The 27,320-nt window shown below is 42.7% G+C and overlaps 1 protein-coding gene across 1 annotated transcript in view; it reads right to left on the bottom strand.

Moving 5' to 3' along the window:
- Positions 1 to 249: 249 nt before the first annotated feature.
- RNF217 (ring finger protein 217) overlaps positions 250 to 27,320 on the bottom strand; it is a 69,556-nt gene continuing 42,485 nt past the window's right edge. The window contains exons 2-6 of the mRNA XM_066606707.1: positions 20,654 to 20,887; positions 13,839 to 14,003; positions 5,868 to 6,069; positions 4,376 to 4,447; positions 250 to 950 (exon numbers count right to left, since the gene is read on the bottom strand). Coding sequence (XP_066462804.1) covers positions 877 to 950; positions 4,376 to 4,447; positions 5,868 to 6,069; positions 13,839 to 14,003; positions 20,654 to 20,887 — 747 coding nt within the window. The 3' untranslated portion in view covers positions 250 to 876. The remainder of the gene's footprint in view (positions 951 to 4,375; positions 4,448 to 5,867; positions 6,070 to 13,838; positions 14,004 to 20,653; positions 20,888 to 27,320) is intronic.

Raw genomic sequence — 27,320 nt, 5'->3', positions numbered from 1 at the left:
AACCATGAGAAGAAGCTAGAATACATGCCATTTTGTAGCAGAACATTTGCTGTATCAAACAGGAGGATCCTTAATCTTAGTGTTATAGCAAACCCTTCTGGGGCTGTGAGTCATCACCATAAGAAACCATGAAGAAATAGAATTTTCCAATGACTCAGTGAATACACTATTCTCTCCTGAGGTGTCAAAAGAAAAGATATGTTGCCCTAACTGAAGCTAGATAGCTGAACATTAGAAGACACGCAGGGATGAGAAAAAAAAGGTCATGTTTGAACTCTGTGATAAGAGAACTGCTTAATCTTAAGTGGATCTCTCTCTGGGCTTATAATGCCAGAATTTCAGAAGCCTCGGTCACCACTTCTTACTTGTACACACTCCATGTGTAATGTAAGTTCTTGTTCCTGCAGCCTTCATTATCGACTTTGCTCTCGACTGGTCTTGGTAAGACTTTCCAATATTTGTAACTCAAGGCTTCTTTAAGTAGGCTAGGTTTGTGAGAAAGGCTTTAGGAATAGACCGAGGCTGCTCAAGCCTTTAAGTTCTGATCAGAATAATTTTGATTGTCTAAACAAAAAAAAAAATGAAATCTAGTCTACACTTCTATGAAGGGAATGGCAATTCAAATAAATGTTCCAAAATAAAAATACAAATATCACAAATAAAAAAGCAGCAATTCTGGGCATATCCAGCTGGGAGTGCACCGTTATCAGGTGGCATTATGGTCTGCCTTTGGGGGCGTTGTAAAAAGCGGAATATTGAAGTAGTGGTAGTCTGTCCGTGTTCCAAGATCAGGTGATAAAGTTGATAATGTTTTCCGGTACACAGCATTGTTTGGCCCCCACAGGACTTTTTCAAGCTTCAGGAAGTCTTCCACTCTTACCACGGCATACCAGTCCGTGTTCTTTTCCGTTTCTTTTTACAAAGGCAATAGATAGGCAATCCAAATAACCCTAGGGAAAAAATAAAAAACACACATTATAATGTATTTCCTTACCTAAAAGGGTGTGGAAAATATAACTGAACTGGTCCTCTCTGAACATCATCATAAAAAGTAAGCTAGTGGTGGCCATTACACACTGAAAAAGCATACAGAGCTCCTCATGGGAGGGGCTGTAAGAGAGCATCTTAAATGGTATTCCCAGAGTCACCTCTCCTGGCAACCTACAAATGCTGGACTGCCAGCGCCTAATGATCTCTCTGATGCTTACAGGCTGCAGCAGCCCATTTACGGGAAATCACAGGCTGCTGCATTCAATCACAGGCCTAAGTACTCAAATGCTGAGGTTTGTGATTAGCTGCAACAGCCTGTAACGTCCCATGCAGAGCCTGCCTGTCAGAATATACCCATAAAAAAAGAATGTAAAGGCCGCACAGGAACCACCTGATGTATTGGTATCATGCGTCTGTAAAAGTCTAATTTATAAAAGTAATGCATCATTTACCCCGCACTTTGAACGTAGCCGGGGGAAAAAAAGGCAGAATTGCGTTGTTTTAGTCACACTTTCTCCAAGAAAAAATGTAATAAAAAGCTATCAAAAAGTCACATTATCCCCAAAATGGTACCAATAGAAACTACAGGTTGCTTCGCAAAAAAGGAGCCCACACACAACTATGTTGATGGAAAAATAAATAGGAAAAAAAAAATAGTACAGCAAAACACAAGAAAAAAAACACTATATAAATTTGGTATCTCAGTAATCATACTGACTCATAGAATAAAGTTATCAGGTTATTTTTGTTGCAGTGTATATGCCTTAGAAACAAGATTATAGAATCTCAGTTTTTTTGCCATTTTACTCCACTTGGAATTTTTTTTTTCAAGTTTTTCAGTACATTATATGGTACATTAAATAGAACCACAGAAAAATACAACACGGCCCGCAAAAAACAAGCCCTCATACAGCTATGTGAATGGTTAAATAAAAGTTAGGATTTTTTAAAGGGGCAGGACAAATGAAAGAGTGTGTGCTTATGTGGGGGGGGGGGGGGGGGGTGTTAAGGGCCATGTCCATAAGTGGTTAAACGTTCTTCTGAGTTTGCTGAACCTGGTAAGAAGATACGCATATAATATGACGGTTATTTTAGGAGTGGTTCAGATGGATGCAGGCCAACACGGTATACAAGTGGATGTGTGTACAACTGTTTCACCAACAAGGATTTGGGATATTGTATGGGGCATATTTTGGATTTTAAACAGTAAATACATGAAAGACATTGAAAAGGATTTCTATGTTAAATATGGATTTATGTCTGTCCTCCATCTGTAGGAGCTTGTATACAGTCTATGCACAGCAGGTGTCCCAGATTATGTCCGGAGAGAACAGACGGCTACATACGTTCAGCTGCCAGCGGGCAAAGCTGAAAATAACCGTATGCCAGCTGTAGAGAAAATATTTTAATTATTCTAAGAAATAATCCACGCATTTAAAGTGAAAACGTAAATTTACGACTGTTTATTTGTATAATCTAGGGCTTTCACCAAGGTTATTTGAACTATTTAGCATACAACACAATAACTTGCTAGGCAGCACCTGAAGGAGTCTGAGCAGTTGCTTAGCAAGAGCCCTGCGGTAGAAGCAAGAGGGTGCCCAGACTGGTTCTGTGCAGTCAAGCTGTGTGATACAGATGTGCGGGTAGTGTATATTCCTATATTGATACCAGCACATTTTACTAGTGAAGGTAGGGGATGGAACTCAGCGGTTATATGGCAAGTACAGGTTAATATTCAAAGTGCAGCCTGGGAGAGGGTGTAAAGGGAGGACATGCAGGCAAGACTGCAGGGTACATTGAAAAAGTTCAGCTGACCAGCCACCTCCAAACTACAGGACATGTCTGGCCGGACAGAAAAGTCCAGCTCATCCAAATGTCCAGAAAAATGGAGAAAATCAAAATACTCTTATATGACATAAAAAACATGAGGGGGACTACTTTAACCAAAAAAATCCTTTGACGCACTCCAGTGCCCTTAGTCGTACCAAAGGAAATACAATAACCACATCGTATTTAAACCCATCAATCAGAATCACCTGACAGAATTGGCTGATCCAAAATCCAAACATGGTAAACAGACAAAAGGCTACAGTTATAAAATAATCAGTGATGACAACTTTATTTGACCAGGAATGCCAACAGTCCCAAATAAAGCACATAGTAACATAGTATGTTAGGTTGAATGAAGACAAGGTCCATCCAGTTCAGCCTGTTTCAACCCCCGCCCCCCCTTGTTGATCCAGAGCAAAAAAAAAACAATGAGGCAGAACCAATTAAGCACAAATACTTTCTGACTCCATAATGGCAGTCAGCATAATCCCTGGATCGATTTTCCTGCCTCATATGCTGTATTTGGGACTAGCTTGTTACCCGAGACTTCGTCCGTGGGAAATTTGTATTTTGCTGTATATTGAAACGTAAAAATGTTGAATGACCATTTGGGGAGGCCTATCGTATGATGTGCACCCCCTTCCCCTCCGCCACATTTAATAGATCGCATACGTGCGGCAACGCCGTCTGCCCATTTGTGTAGGCATAGATTATGTGCACCCCTTTCTTAACTTCTGCATCAGCAAATAAAGGTGACTTGTCACACTCAGGATAAAACGTAGAGGATGTCCTTCCTCATGATGCCAGCTATCTCCCTGCCGAATTTCATCAAAAATCGCTTTAGCCTTGAAAAGGTAACAAAGAGTTACTTCCGCACTGCTAATATTAGTATGGATTGTCGACATCCCTGGTCATATAAAGTGGTCATCACTTACCATTTTATGACTGTAGTCTTTTCTGTTTGATTTTATTCTGGAGTGCAGAGGAAACACGTCAGCAAGGATTTTTTTGGTTAGGTAGTCACTCATCTCTTTGCAAACATTTGGATCAGGTGGACCTTTCTACATTTACAAAGCCCAGCATAATGCCACATGGCATGTCAGTCTGAGTTGTGTTCCCCAACACTGTGCATACTACTGAAAAATTCCTTGTTGCAACCGTTATAAAATCTGTTGCGATCAGATCACATCATACGATGTGTATGGATCGAAAAACTACTAGTGAGATCATAAATCTGGTGTTTTCCCTACAGGATTTTCCTTTTTTGCTATCTGAACATCCATTCCAAGTTTTGCATACCGTATGTTCATCAGACAGTCTTGAAGTTTGTGTTTTTCCACAAACCATAATTGAATTGGCCAGTAGAAAGCTTCCTCTTCAGTACCTGACCTGCTAGACACACACAGAAAACTTGAATAGGATCCATTACAAATATTTTCTATTTAGGCCTGGACAGATCCCAGCAGCCAGGTGGCCATTACACCTAGAGGTTTGCTGACAACACCCGTTTACTACTGAGGTCTATTGAATTTCCAATTACAAGGAGGATTCTTACCTATTACAACTGCAATAGCTCCCAATGCCAGGCCAATGACTAGGAGCAAAGGTGCAATTAGTAGCTTCCCAGCTGAAAAACAAAAAAGGATGACCAGTCATTACTTTGTATATATGAAAGATCTAGCAGCAGCCATGTAATCTACCATGGGAAGAGTAATTGTAACAAATGTACCGCATACAGCAGTCTTGAAACTGTTTCACCAATACATCTGGCCGCATAAAATCTTATTTCACACAAAAGTGTTGCAAATCTCATAAATTAAAGGGGTTGTTTGAACCTTGCCTATTATTGACCTACCCTCAGAATAGAGTATTCAACGCATTTCAGCGGTCTGCTTATAGCTATGTGAGCAACGAGAGCAGAGAACAGCTGCTGGCGGGCAACCCAAGAGGTAGCCCACCCCAAACACCAATCAGGTAATGATGACCTGTCCTGAGGATATATCAATGGTAAAGTCCTGGACACCCCTTTAATGAAGCCATTATAACTGTATCCAATATTCAAGGATATAAAGAATGGAGCGAACAAGAAAAGGCCACATTTACTTATATAGCAGTACAAAGGGCAAGTATGAATACCAGTTGCCAGCAGCCTACATAACCAGAATGTTCTATAAGGGAGGGAGTGCAGTCATAAAACACTGATGAACGACTTCACACCTATCACTCATGAGAGTAATGGCTGCTTAGTATTCGGCCAGGACTACATATTCCCTTGTATTACTTGTGATGTAGCCAGCAAAGCACTGCAATCTCTGGCTGCGTGACAAGTGGTCATGTAGACTTAGCCTTGGATAAAGCTTTTAAAGGGTGTCAGTCACAGATACGTGTCCATGCACCATTCAGGCTTACAGCTCATTAGTGAAGCCCATCCTACTAGATTCAGCGGGTTGTCCTGCACCCCATCAGTGTAACACACAAAGTGCAGACACCCTGGACTTCCCAATATCATATAATATGAGATATTAATTGATATTCTGCCAAAAGAAATAAGCTCACAACCCGCGTCAAGGGTCCTCTTTGTCTTGAGAGTTCTTACACTAACAAAAAATAAAATAAAATCAGAGACTGTACCCTACAGCAGCTTTATTTACGTCAAGTATATTAGGCAGCCCCCCAATATATGGTAGGTGTGAGAGCGGTTGTTCATAAGTGTTTTGCACCTGTGCTACCCCCCCATATAGCATTATGTATTTTAGCCCGAGGTTTCAGCAACCACTACTCAAGGGCATATTTAATTTAGGACCATTATTTGATGCTCTGAAGGTTATTGGTGGGTTACCCAGCTTAGCAACGGTGTATAAACTGCACATAATGCATTTACTATGCTGCATTACAGGTCATCTTCTGTAACTAGTTTTGCCCTCTACAGACTAGATGGTCTTTATCCCATCTCAAGACCTGATCTTTAAGATTTGACCATTGGAGATTTCAAGGAATATGCATTATGTTGTGATACAAATACAATGCCTTTCAATTCATGCACTCACCACAAACAGAGCCTCGCACTAATCTCCTTACATGCGGTCTCTCGGGGAGGTAGCGGTATTTGCATCCAAATATACTGAGGTTTGACGTGTGATCACCAAAGAATCGCAGCTGACGGTATCTCTCCCCACAACGGTAGCAGAAATTAGTGTTACACTGAGAACAGGTCATGTGATCACATCCTTCTGTTCTCTGAATGTGGACCTATAAAAGGTGAAGAAAAACAGTCACAGTACAAGGCCAAAGTCTAGATCTAGTTCAGAAAATAAACTGTAAAAACATAAATATAGTAGCAGAGAGCTTGTCTTTAAAGGAGGGTTTCCAGGGAAATAATATTGATGAAGTATCCTCAGGATAGGTCAGGAAAAATTAGTTGGCTGGGCTCCGTTGCTTAGGACCCCAGGTAATCAGTGTATGGGTATGGAGTGGAAACTGCTGCTCCAACACCTTTGTAGTGGCCGGCGCTTGTAACTGCAGGTGCAGCAGTCATAGATTTTTATGAACCTGCAGATACACGCACCGGCCACTAAAGAAGAGTTGGAGCAGCAGCTTCTGCTCTGATCTCTGTATGTATGGACACACAGCGCGCACTGTCCCAAGTGGCAGACCCCAGCCGATAAATTGATGCTCTGAGAATATGCCATCAATAGCTTATTTCCCTTGGAAACTCCTTTAAATAAAACTCATCACCACAATAAGTTACTATGGTAATATTAGCACGGTATCTGAACCAAGTGTGCTCGGCTACAAGTGTATATATATATTTTTTAGGTTTAACCATCTGAGTCTTGTAGCAATATTAAATTAATTACTAGTAAATCTCAGTTTTTTCTATTGATAAAAGCAGCTAATTTGTAGGCTTTAATGGGTAATGCCATTTATAAACTCCACTCCAATAAGTGCATAGGTCCCTACTAGACCTGCCAATATTCATTGGTTTATTTCTTGCTAGAATCATCTCTTCGCAGATTATTTACTTTGAGGTTTGGTTTATACAAGAAAAAGTTTGAGAGAGAAAACAAAGCAAAAACGGATGCTGAAGTGCCCAAGGAGGCCAGCAGAGGGCGCTTATGCCCAATTTATATGTGCAATGAATATACTGTCTGCATGTTTGTACAAACTTCTATACAAACACAAATAAGTACAATAAAAAGTAGATTTTGCTGCCTTATTTTGTAGGTCATATTTAGGAAATCTATACAATTACACCCACTTAACAGCAGTTGTGGAACCTGCATTGTGTTTACACAAAAGAACCCTCACTTGTAGCATCTGCAGGAGAGCTAGAATACAGGAGGCTGTTGTATTAACTATTTAAAATATTATTTCATTCACTTCAGAGTCTATTTGAGATTGGGGACTATAGAAACTAGATTGCCCTGCCCTCTGTACAGCACAGCAATATTCTTACTGAATTTCATGCCTTTATTCAGTATCTGCCCGTACACATAAGAGAAACATTGGTTGACCATTCATAAATTAACGACCGGTTTAGCCTGCTCCATACACAGACTGCAGTGAATGCAGGCTGTACAAAATAGTTATGACTGCTAAAATGCAAAGGCAGCAAAAAAAAAGAAAAAAGTGGTCATTAAGGGTGCCTGCACACGAACGGAATTTCCAGCGCGTTATTTTAGGCACATTATCTGCCCCAGACCGCAGCCAATATACTCCTATGAGGATCCGCAGTTGTCCCCAGACGGACGGATTTGTATCGCGTTTTTTCACGCGCGTGGTCGTTTTTTCACGACCTGTTCTAATTTGGGTCGGATTCTGCGCGTGAAGCCTCCAATACAAGTGAATGGGTGCGTTTTTTCACGCAGTACATCCGCAGTGCAGCTGCGGATGGAGTCACTGGTTGCTATGACTACAGGAAGTAGGCATGGTAGGAGACGTCTCAACACACAGCAGAGCTTCACAGGCAAATTTGTAGAGGGAGATAGGTAGGTAGTATTTCTTGCCAATGCAGGATGTAAGAATGCAAAATCTGTAGTAATGAATTCCTCTTGTGAATTTTTTTGCAGTGACTGAAATAAAGTCACGCTGGAGAAGCGCCTAAAAAAAGTTACATGGATCAACCATGCCCACAAAGACATCTGCTCACCGGGTGAAAGCATGTTGCCAGAATAATTTAACGGTGCTCGCACAAGCAAGAGGGACAAAACGGAGTCTGGGTGTTGGTTTTTAAGCTGTTTTCCAAGGAATGGGCAGTTCTCTAGGGGTTGGGTTTACAATAAGGTGTGTCTGCTGGTTTTTCTGCGCGTTTTTTTCCGCAACACATCCGCGTATATCCGCGCGTGATTTTTCACGCATCCGCACCTATCCGCAAGCACATTTAGGTACCATACGCCCGTGAAAATCCGCTAGCGGAATCCGGAACGCTCGTGTCCAGGCGGCCTAAAGGAGTTGCGTGGCGTCAATATAAAAAAGCTTTTATGGGCTGGGCATGAGTTGGAATAAAAATCTCATTCTATCCTATCTTCACCCCCCCCCCCCTTCCCCGAGGCACAGCTAACTGGCTATGGTATTAGTGTATCTTGATGCCACCGAAACTAGGGGGTGAAGACCAGATACAATCCCACAACCAACACCCCCCGCAGGATTGGCTGCCCAGGCCAGCTTCGGCCAAGTGCTATGCTGCTCAGTCGGGACCACTGCCGCTGTGCAGCATTCAAAGCAGGCAAATTAGAGCCCGCTGTTGTTCCATGGATGAGGTGTGCGGTGCTGCGCGTGGCTAGTGCTCTGCTGCTCACACTCACCCCCAGCGGCACAGTGCATCACGATCCTCCTTCTTACACTCCAACTGTGTGGTCTGCTTCCTCCCCCGCTGTAACAGTGGGCACGGGAGCTGCTCTCACTGACTCCTCTGCTGCCTGCGCCGCTTACAAGCTCTGCGGTCTGAAGGTCCCCGCTGACACATGCCGTCAGGTGTCAGTGGGGCCGGCGCAACAGCTGTGCCTTCAGCCCTCCCAGCTCCGCAACACTCGCTCAGCTGCTGCGATTTCCTCGGGCGGCTGAAGGCAACTACAGCAACAACAGGGGTGGATTTACAGAGCATGGCTGTGGAGCGCAGATTAACAGCAGCTGCAGCCCATTAAGACCGACTGGCGGAGGGGTAATTCAGAGGAGCAGGGTGCGGAGATTATGGACAGCAGCCAGCTGGGGGAGGGGGGTGCGTTTGTTGTGGGAGTGTATCTTGTCGCCAACCCAAAGTTCCGGTGGCATCAAGATACACTAATACCACTGGCTACCACCGCTCTGTCACCATCCTCTGCTGCTGGAAGTCAGATTACCAGTGTGGCCAATCAGAGGCCGCACTGAACTCCTGGCATCATGGTGCCCAGCATGAATTTGGAAGGGGAGGCTGCGTTCACTTAACTTTCCATAGTGGAGGGTGGGGATGGAGCTGGTTAGCTGTGGGAGGATGTGGGGGTGGAGTCAGTTGAAGACAGAGCTTTTTTTTTTTTTTTTTTTTAACTTATACTCATGCCCATCCAATAAGTTTTTATAAAATGGAACCGCACAATCCCTTTGAGGCCCAAAACAGTGCGGGTACTTAGAGGTTAATTAAAGGTAAGCTGAAAATATTTAAACACATTGGAAAAATCCTTACAAAATGACCATAAGGAAGCCTGGTGCGGTCATACTCCATAGTTGTGATATCCACCAGTCTTCAAACTATTACACCTCATTTGCAAAGTGGCTCAGATCTCACTGATGGTGGTGAAGCTTTGGGAAAAGGGATGCCCTGTTTTCATTACATGTTGGGAAACTTCAAGATATTTCTCATATTACATGAATCAATGATTTGGCAAAGCATGCTGGGTGTATTAGTGCAATGTAACCACTAAGGCTTTGTTCACATTTGCCCTATGGATTCCATTATGGGATCAGGAAGATAAAACTCACTGGCTGAAAGGATCCGTACGTTGCTGAATGGACCCTGCTGACTACAACTTAGTCACTTTTTTCCCCATCTGGCCATTTATTTTGTACTTTAACGTAATTCAGCAACAGAGGCTCCGAACGGAACCTACTATGCCAATGTGACAAAGCCCCAACTCTTGCCAAAGCTTTGTAGATCAAAGATTATGAAAGCCTTGAACATGGTGGACTATGATGATGCCACGTCATGTGGTTCTGATGCCCATCTTCATCTTTGCTAACCTCTACCGGAGCGAGCAAAACGACAAACACACCCTAAAATGTTTCGACGTCATACAGAAAAAAAAAAATGCCATATCCAGTATTCATAGCCTTCCAGACTCTGAGCAGTCAGCTGAAGAGCTGTGCAATGTAGACAGGATGTTTAATCACCCGTTACAAATACTTGATCTGATCGCAATCTCCAACTGTTCCACAATACAGGCTATTCCATTATCCCACTGTTTATCCCACCCACTGCTGTAATCTTTCTACTAATCCGGATTACACTTGTGAAGGTGACAGGGAAAATGTACTGGCACAGTATCTAAATGTTTCTACCACAGTGAATATAACACTTGCATCACCTGCCCTTTCACTAAGGGGAGGTGAGAATATTGAAGTAATATACAGGGTAGGCCACTGAAAAGTAGCCCACCTCTAATCCCGACACCACACTCGTTGGAGGAGGCTGAAAGCTGTGTTGTGATTGGTTGCTAGGATTGTCTTTTAGACAACTTTCATAAATCTGCTCCATGGTGTTCTAACCACAACAGAGAATACGTATTGTGGAAGGTTACGTGCGAAGAGGATCAAATAAGAAAATGAGAAGATTTCGCTGACGAGTACTCAGGTACAAAGCCACCTATTAAAGCTTCTATTCTGAGCCCTTTTGAGAAATGGCACCAAACCAGTTCCATCGCAAACCAGAAGTCCGGTCATCCAAATTCAATTGTGACATTCCGCAGCAGATTGCAAATAGCCCTTAAAAATCAACTGGGAGACTGTGATACACAAACTTGTGGGACAATCTGAAGTGAAATCTCTGAAGCTAAAACCATACTGAATAACGTGCCCAAGAACTGAAAGAGGTCAACATGGCTAAACGCGTGAATTACTGTACGTGGATTACTAGAGCACTTGTAGACCCGGTGTTGTAATTCATAATTGACAAAACGTGGTGTCATCTATCAGATCATGTGAAGTCACATAAAACGAGGTACTGGTCTACAGAAAAGCCCGACCCGACTCACAAAACACCACTGCACGACCACATAATTACTGTTTGGAATGCAGTGTCAGGAACACTGGGCTCAATTTCCTTCCAACTAACCGAATAGCGTGGTCTATTGGGACATGTTTGACGGCAAACACCAAAAGAAAAAAACGTATTCCTTTTTTAACAAGACGCGGGTAACATGCCACACCTCCTGTGACTAACTGGCACAGATTCATGTTCCATTTAAAGAAGAGCGAACTGTGCGCAAGGGATTTTGGCCACCATGTTTCCTGGACTTGGCCACATACAATTTTTACCTGTGGGGAAATGTAAAGCAGAAAGTGTGCTCCAATAATCTGTATACCCTGGATGAACTCAAGGAAACCATCACTTGTTTTGTGATTAGAGATAAGCGAGCACGCTCGGTTAAGGCAGTTACTCGAGCAACTGCATGCTCGTCCAATCAGATTTGGGGGGGGGGGGGGGCGGCAGGGAGAGAGTGATCTCTCTCCCCGCCGCCCCCTCAAATCTGCTCAGACGAGTATCCAGTTACTCGGGAAAAGCGATGCTCGCTTGAGTAACTGCCTTAGCCGAGCGTGCTCGCTCATCTCTATTTGTGATGGTTCTGCAGATCTAGGGCACTAAAGTGAAAACTTGTACATTTGTTTCTTTGTTCTTCAAAGGCTCCTACATGCCTTGATGGATCTCAACCAAACTTTGTACACAAACTTAACCCCTTTGTGACCAGCCTATTTTGTGCCTTAAGGATCAAGCGATATGGCTCTTGCAAGTCGACTTTTGAATAACGTGTTGACAAGGCAGTTATGAGGGCTATTTTTGGGAAGAGTTGGGGGGTGGGGAGAAGATGGCAAAGACGCTCAGAAATTCCACTACTGTTTTTGTTTGGTCATTACAGCATTCATCATTTGGTAAAAATAACAAAACTTTCGGCGATACCAAAAGTCTATATACATTTTTTTCATTACTTAAATAAGCACACTAAAACATGTTTTTAAAGAAAAATTAGGCATAATTTGTTTTTCTAGCAAGGAAGCTATGAGAGTTCTGATTTTTTTTGTGAGTTTTTTATTGATCTCATTGTGAAGTACATACGACTTGGATTGCTTTTTTTATTACGGTTGTTTGTGAGCAGACCAGAAGAAAAATAGAAATATTTATTTAAAACAGGTTTTTGTGGGGTAAAATGCATTTTTTTTCCCCTGTCAATTAAAAACTTTATTAGACTTTGACACGAACAAGAACTTGAAGATGCTATGATTCGATCGCCGGGATGGTACACTGCTTTACCTATATAGCGCATTCTACTAAGCCTATAAAAGCAGCGTATTAGACTATTGGAGGCAGGGCTTAATAGGCCGAGTTAGATGGCAGGCATGGAGGGCTTTGTCAGGCTTCTGACTGCCATGAGAACTCATTGGTACCTTGCGATCACACTGCACAGTGCCACCTCCCCTTGCCATCTGCTGACATGCTGCAGTTGCTACTGATTGTGGCATGTAAGGGGTTAAACTAAGGTTTCTCTATTCCTGGCTGCTAGAACAGTAGTCTGGCTGTCAGTAGTCAGCCAAGCCACCGCCTTAAGGCCTCATGTCCACAGGCACGCACGGATTCTGAGTGTGGAATCCCGCAGCGGATTCCACCCATGCCCGCAGCCATGAGGCAAAAAATACATTTACTCATCTGTAAATGCGCGTCTCCTCCGTAGCGGCTGGATCTTCTTCCTTCTGCACAGCATAGGCCATGCTTTTTTTTGTTTTTTTAAAATCTCCTGCTTTCCCATGGATTCGCTGCACATCCGCAGTGTCAGCTGCAGACCAGATGGCTTCCATTGAATTCAATGGAAGCCGTCCCTGCAGGATCCGCAGAAAAATGAAGCATGCTGCGGTTTGATCCGCATGCGGGGAAAAAAATGACAATGATAGTCTATGGACATATTGAACGTGGATTCCGCAATTCAAGTATGCCCATGGACATGAGGCCTAAAAAGATGTATGTGTAGATTTGATGCCCACTAGTGAGGTCAGTAAAAAGGTGTATTGCTGTCACTAAGGGGTTAAAAAGTAAAAAAAAACAAAAAAAAACAAACAAATAAACCATAACATTAGACTATAAAAAAACTTGAAAAAATGGTGGATGTTATTCTTTAACTCTCTAAATTGGGCCAAAGATTACAATGAGCATTTCTAAGTAAGAAATGGCATTAGAAAATATCAATATAGACAGATGTATACCTGAGCAATGCCTGGTATATAGGCTGGTAGCATGACATATATAGCTCCATTTGGCGTATATGCTGAACATGCACCACAACTGTCTTAGCAGATGTTTTATTTTTCATTTCTAGTCAAAAATGAAACACAAACCAGTATTACCCAATTCAGTCCTCAAGGGACTCCAGCTGGTCATGTCCTCAGGATCTCCCATAGAGACAGCATGCCATACTGATATAGTGCATCTAATCCCAATATAAAAGAAAACCTGCCACTAGGAACTGGATTTCTAATTACATTCAAAAAAAAAAAAAAAACAACGGTCTTCCCCAAAATAATTCTTAGTAAACATGCGATGGGTTTATAAGCTATTTTACCATTTTGCATATCAGGAAGTTGAAAACTAAAGAGAAACTATCACAGACAATCCCTTTAAATGCACCAACGATTTCAATTCCATTCGAGATAAGAGAACTGTAGACAGGACTGAGCACAATTCTAAGAATACAGTTAAATTCTTCACTCTGTGAGACATGAATGAGTGTCATGCAGTCTGGACATAGGAGTAGTCAGCGGGTGACATACAACCAGAAACTTACCTTGCATCTAGGACACTTCTGGGCGTTCCTTTGCCCATACTCAATCTCATTGGCCCAGTGACGCAACAGCTTGTCCCCTTTCTTGTACTCCCTGCAGTTAACACCTTCATGCCAGGGAGAATGGCACTTAAAACACCACACAAATTGGCAAGATGGACACTGAATCTAAAATGCAAAAAAAATAAAGTGTCACCTTACTGTGTAGACATGTGGCCATTTATTACTGTCATTCATCCAATAAGGTTGTTCCAATCCTGATGGTCATTAAAGAAATTGCTAAATGTAGTGTAACCGTATACAAATTAAGAATGCAGCAAGTTCAAAATGCAGAATTTTAGAGATAGAAAAACTGCTGTGGACTTTATTAGCCACCTAGAGTAGACCAGAACCAAATATGAAACATGACCAGTGATATGTTTATGTAGGCTATATAAGTGAAAATCAGTAATGAAAATCGAAAGCCCCATTTACATGTACAGATTATCGCTCAAAATTTGATGTCTTTTGAGCGATAATCATTTAGTGTAAATGCTACCAACGTTTGCTTTTCGCCTGAACAATGATTTTTAGTTCAGCCTAAAATCCATCGTTCAGCTGGAGAGTTGATAGCAGGGGCCGCATGCTGTGATTCTCCACGGGAGCGCTGATAACACTGTTTTCAGCTGCAGTCCCATGGGAGATCAAAAGAAGCTATCTGCAGATAACAGACCACCTGCTGTTATCTGCATACAGCGCAGGGAGGCTAATTTACATGCAAATGAATCTAATAAGCTATTAATGGGCATTAGTGCTTATTAGAAGCTCATGCAAAAGGATCGCTCAAACTGTCAATTATCCTATCTTTAGAACAAATTTTGAGCGATCATCTTTGCGTGTAAATGGGGCTAAAGTCTCCGTACAAATGTAAACACATATCTTCTGGAAATAAAGAAACAAAACCTACATCTGGTAACATCCACCCAGACAGCAATTTGAAAATTCACTTAGGCTGTCTTCACATTTGCATTGGGGGTTCTGGTTTCCAGCTCTGTTTGGGTAGCAGAAAAGGGGAATCCCCACAGCCAAAACGGGGAACCGAAGGGACCCATTAACCCTGGACTCTGTTAGGTTTCGGCTTTTAAAAAACGGAAAAGAAAAGCTTTGCATTCTGACACGGATGTGAAACTAGCCTAACTTTACTAAGTTATGATATACAACACTGCTCGTGAAATAACGGGAACAATGCAGCAGTTGACAATAGTGCTTTTACACAGAACTACATGTAAAACTACTTCATTGCCTCTACACACCAAATATTCCCTGATATCCCCATCATCCAAATAGACATTTATTGCCTTCCTTTCAAGGCCTGTATCTGTCCAGCAGCAGTAAAGTACAGCAGTAATATCAGTTTAGTGGTTTTTGTGGTCTTGTTTGGCACAAGATTTTGGAGCACTACGACACTGCAGGATATAGACATTAAATAACCAGAGGGGTTGTTGATCCGGGTCTTTGAGTCGGGTAGCAACTTTTAAATGTTGATCCAAGGATTATTCTGACTGCTATTATGGAGTAGGGAAGACATTTTTCCCCCTAAGTGGGCCAAATGGCTTCTGCCTCAGTTTTTTTTCCCCTCTGGATCAACAAGGGGGAAAAACCGGCTGAACTAGATGGACATTGTCTTTTTCAGCCTAACATACTATGTTAAGATTTGGCTGTAAATGTATTACATCTTGTCACCTGCCTGTGAAAGACACAGAGAGGCAAGGAAGATACAGGTTTTTGAAGAATGCGGAAGTAGGAGATCAGAATTCCTTCAAGGGAAACATTATTAGCGCTTGTCCGGTTGAGGGTGTTTTTTTAAATTAATTTTTAAAAATGGATCCAAAGGTGTTAAAAACTATAAAAATCAGGAGTACTCACCCATTTGTTCTCTGCTGATCCAGCTGTGGCGGTCCTCCTAGTCTTTGATTAGCTGCAACCATCAGCTGGTAGGCACTCACTTTCAGACGTATAAGCAGTCGCACACTATACTCCAGGCATCGCAGCTCCGTTTCTGGGTTGCCATAATGGCAGAAGAAATAAGAGCTTGCTGCTGCCTCTGATTGGTTGCTGTGGTCAGGTGAGAGGAGTTTGTAAACAAAGACTAGAAGGACTGCGGAGGCTGCAGCACTAGATCGATGGCAGAAAAGCCTCCTGCACGCAGGCGAAAATTCCGCAGCGGGATTTCCCACAGAATTTCCGCCCGTGCCCGCCTGCATAGGATTACATTACATGACACAATCCTATGCACACAGCCTGGATTTGTCCGCATGAAAACACACGCGGAAAACAAATCGTGGCATGTTCTATTTTTGTGCGGGTCTCGCAGAGGCCCACAGAGAAACATCACTAGTGGCGTGGGGCTCTGCTCTGCGCATGCACCGGCTGGGCGACACCAGGCACATAGAAAAGCGGAGGAGACATGGGAGCAGGTCTAAATTTAGTAGCGTTAAAAATGTACTGAATGAATGAATCTACAGAATGTTCTCAAGGCCTGTTCACCTGCAGTGTGTACACCCTAAAAATGAAACCCCTGGAAAATATAGCAACATTGCATTTTTCCCATTTCACTTCAATTTTAAATAGTTTTTCAGTACATTATATGGTACATTAAATAGTACCATTGAAAAATGCAACCTGCAAAAGGAAAAAAATAAAGAAAAAAGCCCAAAGACAACTACAGCAACAGAAAAATAAAGCTATGATTTTTTGAAAGTGGCAGCGTATACGTAAGAGGTTAAAAAAATCATTTGCACCAAGACAACCCCTTTAATAAACCCCTGACAGGCCTGTGTTTCTACTGGACTGTCAGGCAATGACCCTTCAAAAAGTGCGTATTGAAGATGAGAGTTCTCTGATATACATGACTTCCATGGCTCTACTGAATAAGGAGCGCCGACACTTCTCCAATCTCCCTGCCTTAACCCTTGACAGACCTCTTTGGCATACTTGGAATAGGTTGACTAATGAATTGTGGTAATTTGCGTGTTATGTAACTGTTCTGCATATTTAAACCTTTTAACAGGCTACAGTTTAGTCAGTAGATCGGTATGCTAACAATGAATGTGATCCGCTGGTAATCTCAAAGGGAATGCGGTCACTTTAATATAGGTGCACAGTCCAAACAATCTCCGTTTATCCTCAAGAAGAGCGATAAAGTAATTGAGCGATCCTATTTAGAACCTTCACCCCCAATGTACATGCTCTTGATGTCAGAGCTACACTAGCGTGCTGTTTTTTGCTTCTGCTTTTAATGAACAGTAACTTTGTAAATACTTTCTAAGGCAGGGGTCACACAGGGCGGATTTGCCGCGGTTCTGCCGCAGCAGATCCGCCCGCGGCAAAACCGCCCGCGGCCGCTAATCTCGGGATTTTCTCAGAAACCTCGTCCACACGGGACGGCTAATCCGCTGCGGTAAATCCGGTTGAAACCGCGGCTGCGGCGGCCGCAGCTTCAAATGAAGCAGCATGTCTGTTTACAGACGGTTTTTTGTTTATTTATGTTACGGCCGCGCTCTCCTCTATGGGAGAGCCGGCCGCAACGGAAATGCATGTGGCCAGACCGCTTCAAAGCCGCCGCGGCTTAAACCGCGGCGGTTCTCCCGGCGGAAATCTTGCGGTTTTTGCTGCGGCCAAACCGCGAGATTTCCGACGGGAATCCGCCGTGTGTGAACCCAGCCTTAGGCTAGGGTCACATAGGGCGGATTTGCCGCGGTTTTGCCGCAGCAGATCCGCCCGCGGCAAAACCGCCCACGGCCGCTAATCCCGGGATTAGCCAGCCATGTGGATGAGATTTCTCAGAAATCTCGTCCACACGGGACGGCTAATCCGCTGCGGTAAATCCGGTTGAAACCGCGGCTGCGGCCGCCGCAGCTTCAAAGAAAGCAGCATGTCCATTCTTTTTTTCATTCCGCTGCGGCCGCGCTCTCCTCTATGGGAGCGCCGGCCGCAGCGAAAGAGCGAGCGCCCGGGCCGCTTCAAAGCCGCCGCGGCTCAAACCGTGGCGGTTCTCCCGGCGGAAATCTTGCGGTTTTTGCTGCGGCCAAACCGCGAGATTTCCGACGAAAATCCGCCCCGTGTGAACCCAGCCTTACAAGGTTATGCAATAATTTTTTCCCACAATTTACACACAATGTGAAATGAAGACTTCTGATGCCTTCTTGGAAACTGTTGACAGATGTGTAATGTAATAGCACAACACACAATTTACGAAGAAATTTTAAAGAGTAACTAAACTTTTTACAAACTTCAAACATCTAATAGAGACAAGTCAGAGGTTTTGATTAGTGGGGGTCCGGGTGCATTGATCCCCACCAATCATAAAACAAACAGGCAGAAGCGCTCATGTAAGAGCTGAGACCATTCGGCCGCTTCGGTCACTGCTCCACAGAAAGTCAATAAAGCTGAGCACTTCTGCCTGTTTTAGGCCTCATGTCCACGGGGAAAATCAAATCTGCTCCGGATTTGTAACGCGGATTTGGGCCGCGGATGCAGTGCGGATGAGCTTAAAATAGTATTTTATTGCATGCGGATGACACGCGGATGCGTTTTTTTTCACGCGTGTATGCACGCGGATGGCATTTTTGCATCTGTGCGTGAAAAAAAATGCAAGGCCACTGAAAAAGAAGCCAAACTTGTAATCCGCATGCAGATTTCACGCACCCAAATAAATGGCATTTAACACCCGCAGCGGATTTCCCGCACCCCATAGAGATCAATGGGGCCATCCGGAGCGTGATCCGCACCTAAATGGAGCATGTCCATTTTTTTTCATGCTCCATGATTTTTCTAATTCACATTTATTGACCATCCGCGGGTATTTAGCTACCCGCGGGTGGTCAATGCATTCCTATGGGGCGCGGATCCGCGCGCGGGTGATCCGCTGCGGATTTTAATTATTATTTTCCCCGTGGACATGAGGCCTTAATGATGTGTCAGGGTCTCAGCACCTGGATCCATACGAATCAAAACTTCTGTCATATCACTAGGACATGTCAGAAGTTTGTAAAAAGTTTCGCTACGCTTTAAGATTCCAACATTTTCTGTCCTCTGTGCTTTTCTATTACGCTTAGCACTAACAGAAAGGAAGTGAATGCTGACTCATGTAGAGATTTCCGATGTGTTAAGTTAAAAGTACATATACTTTGACAGGACACCGCTAACCACGGAGAGCGCGATTCGTGCCTGGAGCAGGCACTTCACAGGTCAATATATAAAGAACAAAAAGACCACCACCCTAAGTGACACCAACTATTGACCCTTGTCTAGCTGAGAGGCCAATTATAGCTGCATTCTGATTGTATTGTTCGTTACGCTTCCAAAAATATATACTGTGCGAACATAAAAAGAATTAAAACAAATTAAACAAGTTAATCCATAGGGCTCAGCCAGTCATTTTACTAAGGAAGGTTATCTGTGAGTAGCGCTGTACATTAATATCCATGAGCCCCATGTCTGCAGCTTGAGGGTCTCATGATCTATGCAGACTAGATCTCCTCGATCATAGTGTTCATGACATAACTGATAAGTTTATGTCTCAGTGAGATGTGGGTTTTCTTGCGCTGGACCTGGGTTTTTTTTAACCTCGTCTGGTTGACAGTTTTTAATTTCACTAAAGATTACTTCTAATACTTTCATTTAATGGGAAAGGGACAGCTATTTATGTGCATTTGTGCCCCTTTGATGAACATGCAGGATACAACAAACCACAATAATTGTGCAGTTTTCCCCTCTGCAGACTATGTAATTCTCATAAAGTTTTCATAATGAGGTAAGAGTAGCAGCTGTGAGGTTTCCCATACTGTTTCCCTATCTATTCTCATATACACAGATGTAGCAATAGCATGGAGAACATTACAGAAAAGAACTGAGCAGTGTAGATGTTATTCCAGTAGCTGTGAAAGACATTAAACACCATTAGCTGCAGCAGCATCCTTATTGGTTTCTCTGCGTTATCCTCACTTGGCTCCTTCCTACTCCACCCATCTGCATATATTTGTATAGAGCAGAATATAATCTGATCACTCAGTCAACTGCTAGTCAGTCTTGCCTACAAAGATGGAGTTGAGCAGTTTTTCCAGAGTAAAGGTGCATTTAGTCGGAACGCTTATCGTTCACAAGCCAATGATTGGAAGACAAATGAAAATGGTGTGCTGCTTGTTCGTTGTTCACTTTCAGCCGGCATAAAAATAAATCTGCTTGTTGGCTTTTCATTGCGTTTATACAGTAATCGGTGTTTCACATAGGACTGTGAAAGACTGAAGAGTAGTGAACAAGGAGTTCATCATGCCAAACGATTTACCTGTCTAAAAACAGGCTACACGAGTGCGAATGAGCACCAGCTCGTTTACTGGGGCAAGCGAGAATCGTAAGGTTCTCGTTTGGTGTAAAAGGGCCATAAGTGAACAATTGAGGGGGAAGACAATAGCCTCTGATAAGACATATTTGAAGGTTTCTCCCATTTACCTGTACTATTGATGTACAAATGACATTGTTTAAAGGACAGTGGCCAATCACTGTAAATCTAGGCAGTACATGAGCATTGAAAAGATACATTGAACAGCTAGAGATGCTGGGCCACATAGTTCAGTGGTGACATCGAAGCAGAATGTAACTACTTGCTATTAGCATGAGAAGTACAGCTGTAAGGACCATTAGCTAAAACTTTTTTTTTTTTTATTATAAGGAATAGTCTACTTATTGCAAAAATCCAACATGCTAGCATTTTTTTCCGTCATACAGGCAAAAGTGCAGAGAGGTCTAATAAGTAATTTTGGGGTGACCATTTGCCTTACTTTGAATTTATTCTCAGCTTTGCCTGGGGTTGGAATGTGGATCTTCCTCTTGAAGGTTGTAAAGTGCTTGCACTGTGGGCAGGGTTTGGTGCTGGAGTCGGTACGGCTAAGTTCCAGGAAGTACTTGTACTTGATGATGTCATCATGAGGCAGGTTGAACAAAATGGTGGATTCATCTAGATGTTTATTGCACTCAGTTATTGGGCATTTTATTTCCACTTGTCCAAGCTGCACCTGTAAGTAGAGAGATAAGATAAGCAAAGCTTTAACAAGGCCATTTAAGGGAAGACCAGAGGTTTCTATGCTTTGTCGAGTCATATGTCAATTTTGCGAAAACACCCTGTGCAACATTTTATGAACAACCAGTAGCTTAGGAAGAACGAATCTTTTACAGATGGTAAGCCATTTTTCACATTTGTCTTTTGCACATAGCACGTTGTATACGGTAAACGCCATATTCCACATCACATCAAGCAATCATATCAAATATTGGATGAACATTTCCATCAGAGCAATCCTCAAACACACGCAGCATTGTCATAGGACCAGGCTGTAAATGTCTCTACAAAGCAGCAAGATAAAAAAAAAATTATAAACTTTTTAGCTGTATGTATGAACAAAAAATTTCAAAATCAACAATAGTGGATTTTGTGAATTTGGAATAGCCACTAATTGTTACAATAGCGAACTCAATTATCATGAAAATGTAGCTTAAACAGCTCTGCCTTAAGGCTCATTTACACACAAAGAATCTTTCAAATGATTAAAAGATTGACAGTTTTAGCGATCATTTTGCATAAAGTACTAATGGGCACTAATGTCCATTAACACTTTATCAACTTCATTTCATGTAAATGAGCCTCCAGCATGTGGTCTGGACTTTGCACTCAACTGCATGGTCTTCGCATGGGCTGTCGCGGGCTGTTAGCAGAATACAATGTAACCTGCCACTCCAGTGGAGAACACAGCGTGCGGTCCCTGCCATCTCTCTGGCTGAACAATGGATTTTATGCTCACCTAAAAATCATCGTTCAGCTGAAGAGTGAATAGAAGCGTTTACATGCAACAATTATCGTTCAAAAGCCATTGTTTGAACGAATTTTGAGCAATAATCGTTGTGTGTAAATGGGGCTTTACGAAGCCTCCTGCAGAACGAAGATCATGGCATTTGTGGAAGTCAAGAAAGTTGTCGTTTACAGGTAGACAGTACCAAGTTGTTGTTCCGGGTCTGACATTTAGGTATGAACTATCAAAGGTTAATTCAGGGATTATTCTGACTGCCATTATGGAGTCAGGAAGGAATTTTTCCCCCAAATGGGTTTATTGGCTTCTGCCTCTTGGTTTTTTTTGCCTTCCTCTGGATCAACTAGGAAGTTGAAGCAGGCTGAACTAGATGGACATTGTCTTCATCCGGCCTAACATACTATGCTACTATGTTAGGGCACAAGGCATGGTATGTTAGTCTTTGTTGGGAAAATATGCAAGAAATCAAAGGCTATAGAAGCCTATTCCATACTGTGCCCGACGCGACTTAACGTTATGCCATGCATGGAAAAGATTTCTATTTTAGTAGAAGGTAAACTACTGCCTAAAGTTGCCTGTCTTATGTAGAATGTATAATAAGACATGGGATATATAGATGAATATATCGTCGGGGACACAGATTTAAATGTGAGAAGTGCAGTAAACAGACTGGTCTTCTGAGGATCCTATGGTGCGGCTGTAACCTCTCTTGTAAGCACCGGTGTGATCTAGACAGGTAACTTGTGACCAACTGAACTCAAAGTTCAATCGGTTTAGCTGTTCTGTTGACACAATGAAATACCGTCCACTGTACAACCTGACACGGAGTAGCAGGTTTAACAGCTTAGTCGCTCACATTAGATGCAAATGTAGTAAAAAGATATTCGCTCTAACCTATGTGCCACACAGAAATTAGACCAATATAAGGTTATAGCCTCTTTAGGGCAATATGGCAGCTTGAAGGCCCAAAGCAGCACTATTGAGAGATTCCAGTGAGAACATGTCCATCTCTGGGAGCTGTGAAGCAATGTCTCATCATGAGACCTTTCATGGATTGAAAAGCACAAGGTAGAGGGATGTACTTCTATATTCACATAAAAGGTCACTACTCAAACCAGGCAGGACGTAATGTTGTAGCATTTGACACAGGGCTGTGGAGTTAAAGTCCCATTTTGGTGGAGTCGGTAGAATTGTACCAACTCAAACTTATATAAATAATGGTATAATTAATTCAATGCAGAATTTTTTTGCATATTTTCTTCCTATAGGAATTTAGGAAAGTTTTGAATGTCCTATAAATATATGTTCTAGTCATCTAAGCCCCTATTTATGAAAAACATTGATAACTAGGATGTGGAAACAGCAATAGAAAATGAGTTGTCCTTCCTCTCCATTAGAGTAAGTATCCCTATGCTGCTTCTTGAAGGCTTGTAGTTGAGATGAGTCTGTGCTGCACTATCTGCACATGCCCAGTAGTGAAGCTCCTCTTCCACAGACCAGAGGAAGGCAGCACTGGGCATGTTTGCACTCATGAGTCATATGTGAAGGAGTCAGTCTGGGAAATTTGAGGAGTTGAAGGTTTGGCTTACCGACTCCACAGACTTGGTTTGTCGATTTAGATCCAAAAGGTTCAAAGGGATTCAATAACAGTTCATTGTGTTAATCCCCTGATGAGTGGCTTATTTAAGGTCTTCTTTAGAAATGGTCACAAGGACCTTAATTAATCAGCTTAATAAACTATGCCCCAAAGACTTGGAATACCCTACCCCTGGCAAAGACGTATATCTTGGTATGGCTAATTTAGATTTAACACTATGGTGTAGCACAAAGCCCCACCACTACAGCACCTCATAACTTTGTAGACTTGGTTTTAATACTTGGTTTTCAATGACTGCATTTGAAAGCTATCTATGTATTTAGAAAGACATCCAATTGCAATGTGTGAATGAGATTTTAGATTAGGAAGTAATTGTTTCCCACTGTAATTGTCTTTTACATCAAATAGCTAGGCTGCACCCAAACCTATTTAGGTCACTGCCTACCTTGCAGCATGCCTAGGAGGGTGACAACAATAGATCTGCTTAAGGACAATTTCTCATTGTGCGAGATACACAAATATGAGCCCCATTCATTTGAATGGGGTCATCATACACATGAGTGATGCAGGAACACATTGCAGCATGTTCTATCTTCCTGCAATATCGCCCATTATGGTCAATGGGACGGCAGCAGCAGCGCCATCCCCACTGAAAGCAATGCGAGAACTCTGCAATCCTCTGCCGCGCATGTGACAGCCACAGCGGGCATTCGCTTCATCCCTGCAGTGACTGGAGGCGGTTTTCAAATGCTTCAAATCACTGGGGTTTTTCACATGGATGGCAAGTGCGATATTGGGCTGTGATTTACGACCCAATATCGCCCTCGCCTGTGTGAAACTAGCCTTAGGGCTCCCACACACTTGCGTTTGCGTTTTTTGGTAACGCGATTGTCGATGGGACTTTCTAATGTTAAAAACGCAACAAAACTGCAATTGTGTTGCGTTTTTAACATTAGAGAGTCCAATTGACAATCGCGTTAACAAAAAACGCAAATGCAAGTGTGCGGGAGCCCTAAGGGCGCTTTTAAATTTACCAATTATTGTTCAAAATATGTTCGAACAAGCAAAAAAACAAGAATTGTTCGCTGTGCATAAAAACCATCATTGGCTCGTTTACTTATCATTCAGTTCAAACAGCAATTACTCAGTCCCTCCCATTCACTAAAGGCCCCTTTAGACCCAACGATTCTTGGTCAAAATCCGCTCAGTGCCGTTTTATGAGCGATAACCGTTGGGTCTAAAAGCAGGTCATTGTGCAGTTTTCGTGCACGAGTTGTTCCTTGCTCAATTCTAGTTTTTTAGAATTGAGCGATGAACGCTAATCAGCAGTGCAGTCTTTTATCACAGTTGGCAGCGCTGTTAAGATTCTTTCAGCTAGTGTCCCGCTCGTAGTGGACAGCGGAACGAGAGCTCTAATTTCGGAGAACAATACAGCTGTTTGCTTGTGCAGAACAGCTGTATTGTTAGACGAGCGATAGCTGCAGTTTCCCGCTCCGCCTGCATAGTTCTTAAGTAGCTACTTAGCTAGTATAGATTATGCAAAGATCGCTCAAAACTGTCACTCAAACTGTCATTTGAGCAATCTGTCAGTGTAAATGGGGCATTATACAGGGACTGAACAACTCTCGCTTAAATGAGTCAACGATGCATTTGCCTGTCTAAACAAGCAGCACAAGAGCGGCCTACTTAGGGATGACATCACAGATAAATAAGACAGGGCAGCAGAGTTGGTGCAAATACACATCCACAGATGCACTTTTATCCTCCATAAGCAGCAATGTTTCAATGCTCAAGAAGTCTTTGTCAAGCTGATAAAACACACACATACAACTATACACAATATATAGTGTAAGGAGAATTTATGTGTTTATCAAAGAGAAGATGATCCCAGATCTCGTGCAGAAGTCTGGGCCCAGGAGAAATACACATCACATCAGCCTGTGCTGTATCAGATGATTTCTAATTTATTCTAAGGCGTATTTGGTTTTTATACTATAAATGATATCACAGCAAAAGTATATATACCTCCAAGATTAATAATAATACATGATAGGCTAAAACAAAAATGATTAACATAAGTTACACCTCTTAAGGCGCTACTATAACATACAATGAGACCGTTATGAATTCAGTGAAAAGGAATGCAAGGGAGGCAGTCTGGAGATTCTTATCTTGTCTGTCTACCCCGTAATGGTATAGAAAAGTTTTCGTTTAACCCTTTAACTACTTATACTAGCAACAGGCTATATCTTTCTAGTTTACAATCCAATAAAAGAACAATTAACTGATACATTGATCTACAATTTTCTTAACATATAGCAAAAGCAACTTCAATTAACCAATATAGACAACACCCAATATAAAGACCTCCTCCACATAGGATGTGCCCCCCAACCTCGTCATTGTTCTACTATCAAGTGGTAGAGCAATGGGATTTTATTTGGATCATCGGTTGGTGGTCCTGAGGGCTCTGCATGTTTTACCGTCTCATTGAACGCAGCCTTAGGTTTGTGCCACTGTTTACTGTCATCTGTATATTAACGATGACATCACTCGCTCAAGTGAGAATTGGCTTGTCTAGAAGGTCCCTAACCCCTTTAATGATGAACCAAATTGTTATTATTCTTTATGTAATTTGACTGTGCTTTGTGCACTTTACATGTGGTCTGTTTCTTCAGTGCTGGCTGTATATCTTTAGAACTAGGCTGACTATGTTCTGTGTACTCTGTATGCTGCTCATTTGCACACTACTGCGTATTAACCCCATATTTTTCACATGTGTAATATGCCGTCCTAAAAGCCAATTGATTTACATTGGACCAGTCAGACCTTTTGTTTCCACGAGGTCTTATTTTGGTGTGTAATGCGCCCATTATAGGGTTTTAAAATATGCATGTATCGCAGCATTTAAAGACTAATGTGTTTCTTTCCCGTCCATGGTGCTGTGTAAGGTAAGATATGCAAAATTAGCGAATGTTCACTTTTTCATGATGTGCACAGTGTGGCTTAAATAATGTGCCAACTTTTTTCTGCGTGTCCTTATGAATGCAGCGATACCAAATTTGTGATGATCTTTGTATTTTTAACATATTAAAAAGGAGGGAAAGTTTGGGTTTTGACTTTTTAAAAATATTTTTTACCAATTTCTTAAAATTCCTACTTTAACTTATTATTGGCCCACTATGGAACTTTATGTGGATAACCTTTGATTGTTACTATAATACACTGCAACGCTACTTCCGCGAGCTGAGTCTTATAAGCCACTGTATAGATGGCAGACTGACGGCCATTGGAAAGCCTCCACGTGCCATAGCAACCTATCAGCACCTCATGATGACTTATAGGAGTCTGTTGGTTGAGAAAGGGAGCCCCTTTCCTCTGTTAACCTTTTTACATGCTGTGGTCGCACTGACCGCAACATGTAGAGGGTTAAACGGTTGCAGATATTCCCCAGGCCCGAAGAGTCTGCCAACTCGGGGAAGCCTCGGATTCCACCATGTCCTTCAAACGGCATATCTTTCATTTGACACCCACTTCGTGTCTCTGTTGTGTTCCATTTCAACAATCACTTGAAACCCACCACCGCTTTAAACACATACATACATACGTGCTATTTACAGACTAAGGCTGCCTGCACACGAGCGGGTCGGATCCGGCAGCGAGAATTCTCGCCGCGGGACCCGACCCGAGAGCCTGCAGGGACGAGCGCGTACTCACCCACGCCTGGCGGCCCCAGCTCTTTCATGTGCCGGCTGCCGCGCAGCCGGCGCATGCGCAGACCGGAGCCGGCGGCCGGGTGAGTGCGTGCCCCGCACAAAAATAGGACATGTCGCGGTTTGTTTGCCGCGCGAGATTTCGCGCGGCCAAACCGCGGCCGTCTGCATAGGAGTGCGTATTGTAATGCACTCCTATGCAAACTTTCAGTGGCGGAAATCCCGCGGCGGGATTTCCGCCCGTGTGCAGGCGGCCTTACAGATAGAAGTAGTATGCAGCAGGTGAGTGGATGCTGCACTCACAAACTGACAACATGGATACTAGAGTTAAACG

This window comes from Eleutherodactylus coqui, chromosome 1 (genome assembly GCF_035609145.1).
Source record: "Eleutherodactylus coqui strain aEleCoq1 chromosome 1, aEleCoq1.hap1, whole genome shotgun sequence".
Taxonomy (NCBI): Eukaryota; Metazoa; Chordata; class Amphibia; order Anura; family Eleutherodactylidae; genus Eleutherodactylus; species Eleutherodactylus coqui.
This window is presented reverse-complemented; position numbering and strand designations above follow the sequence as displayed.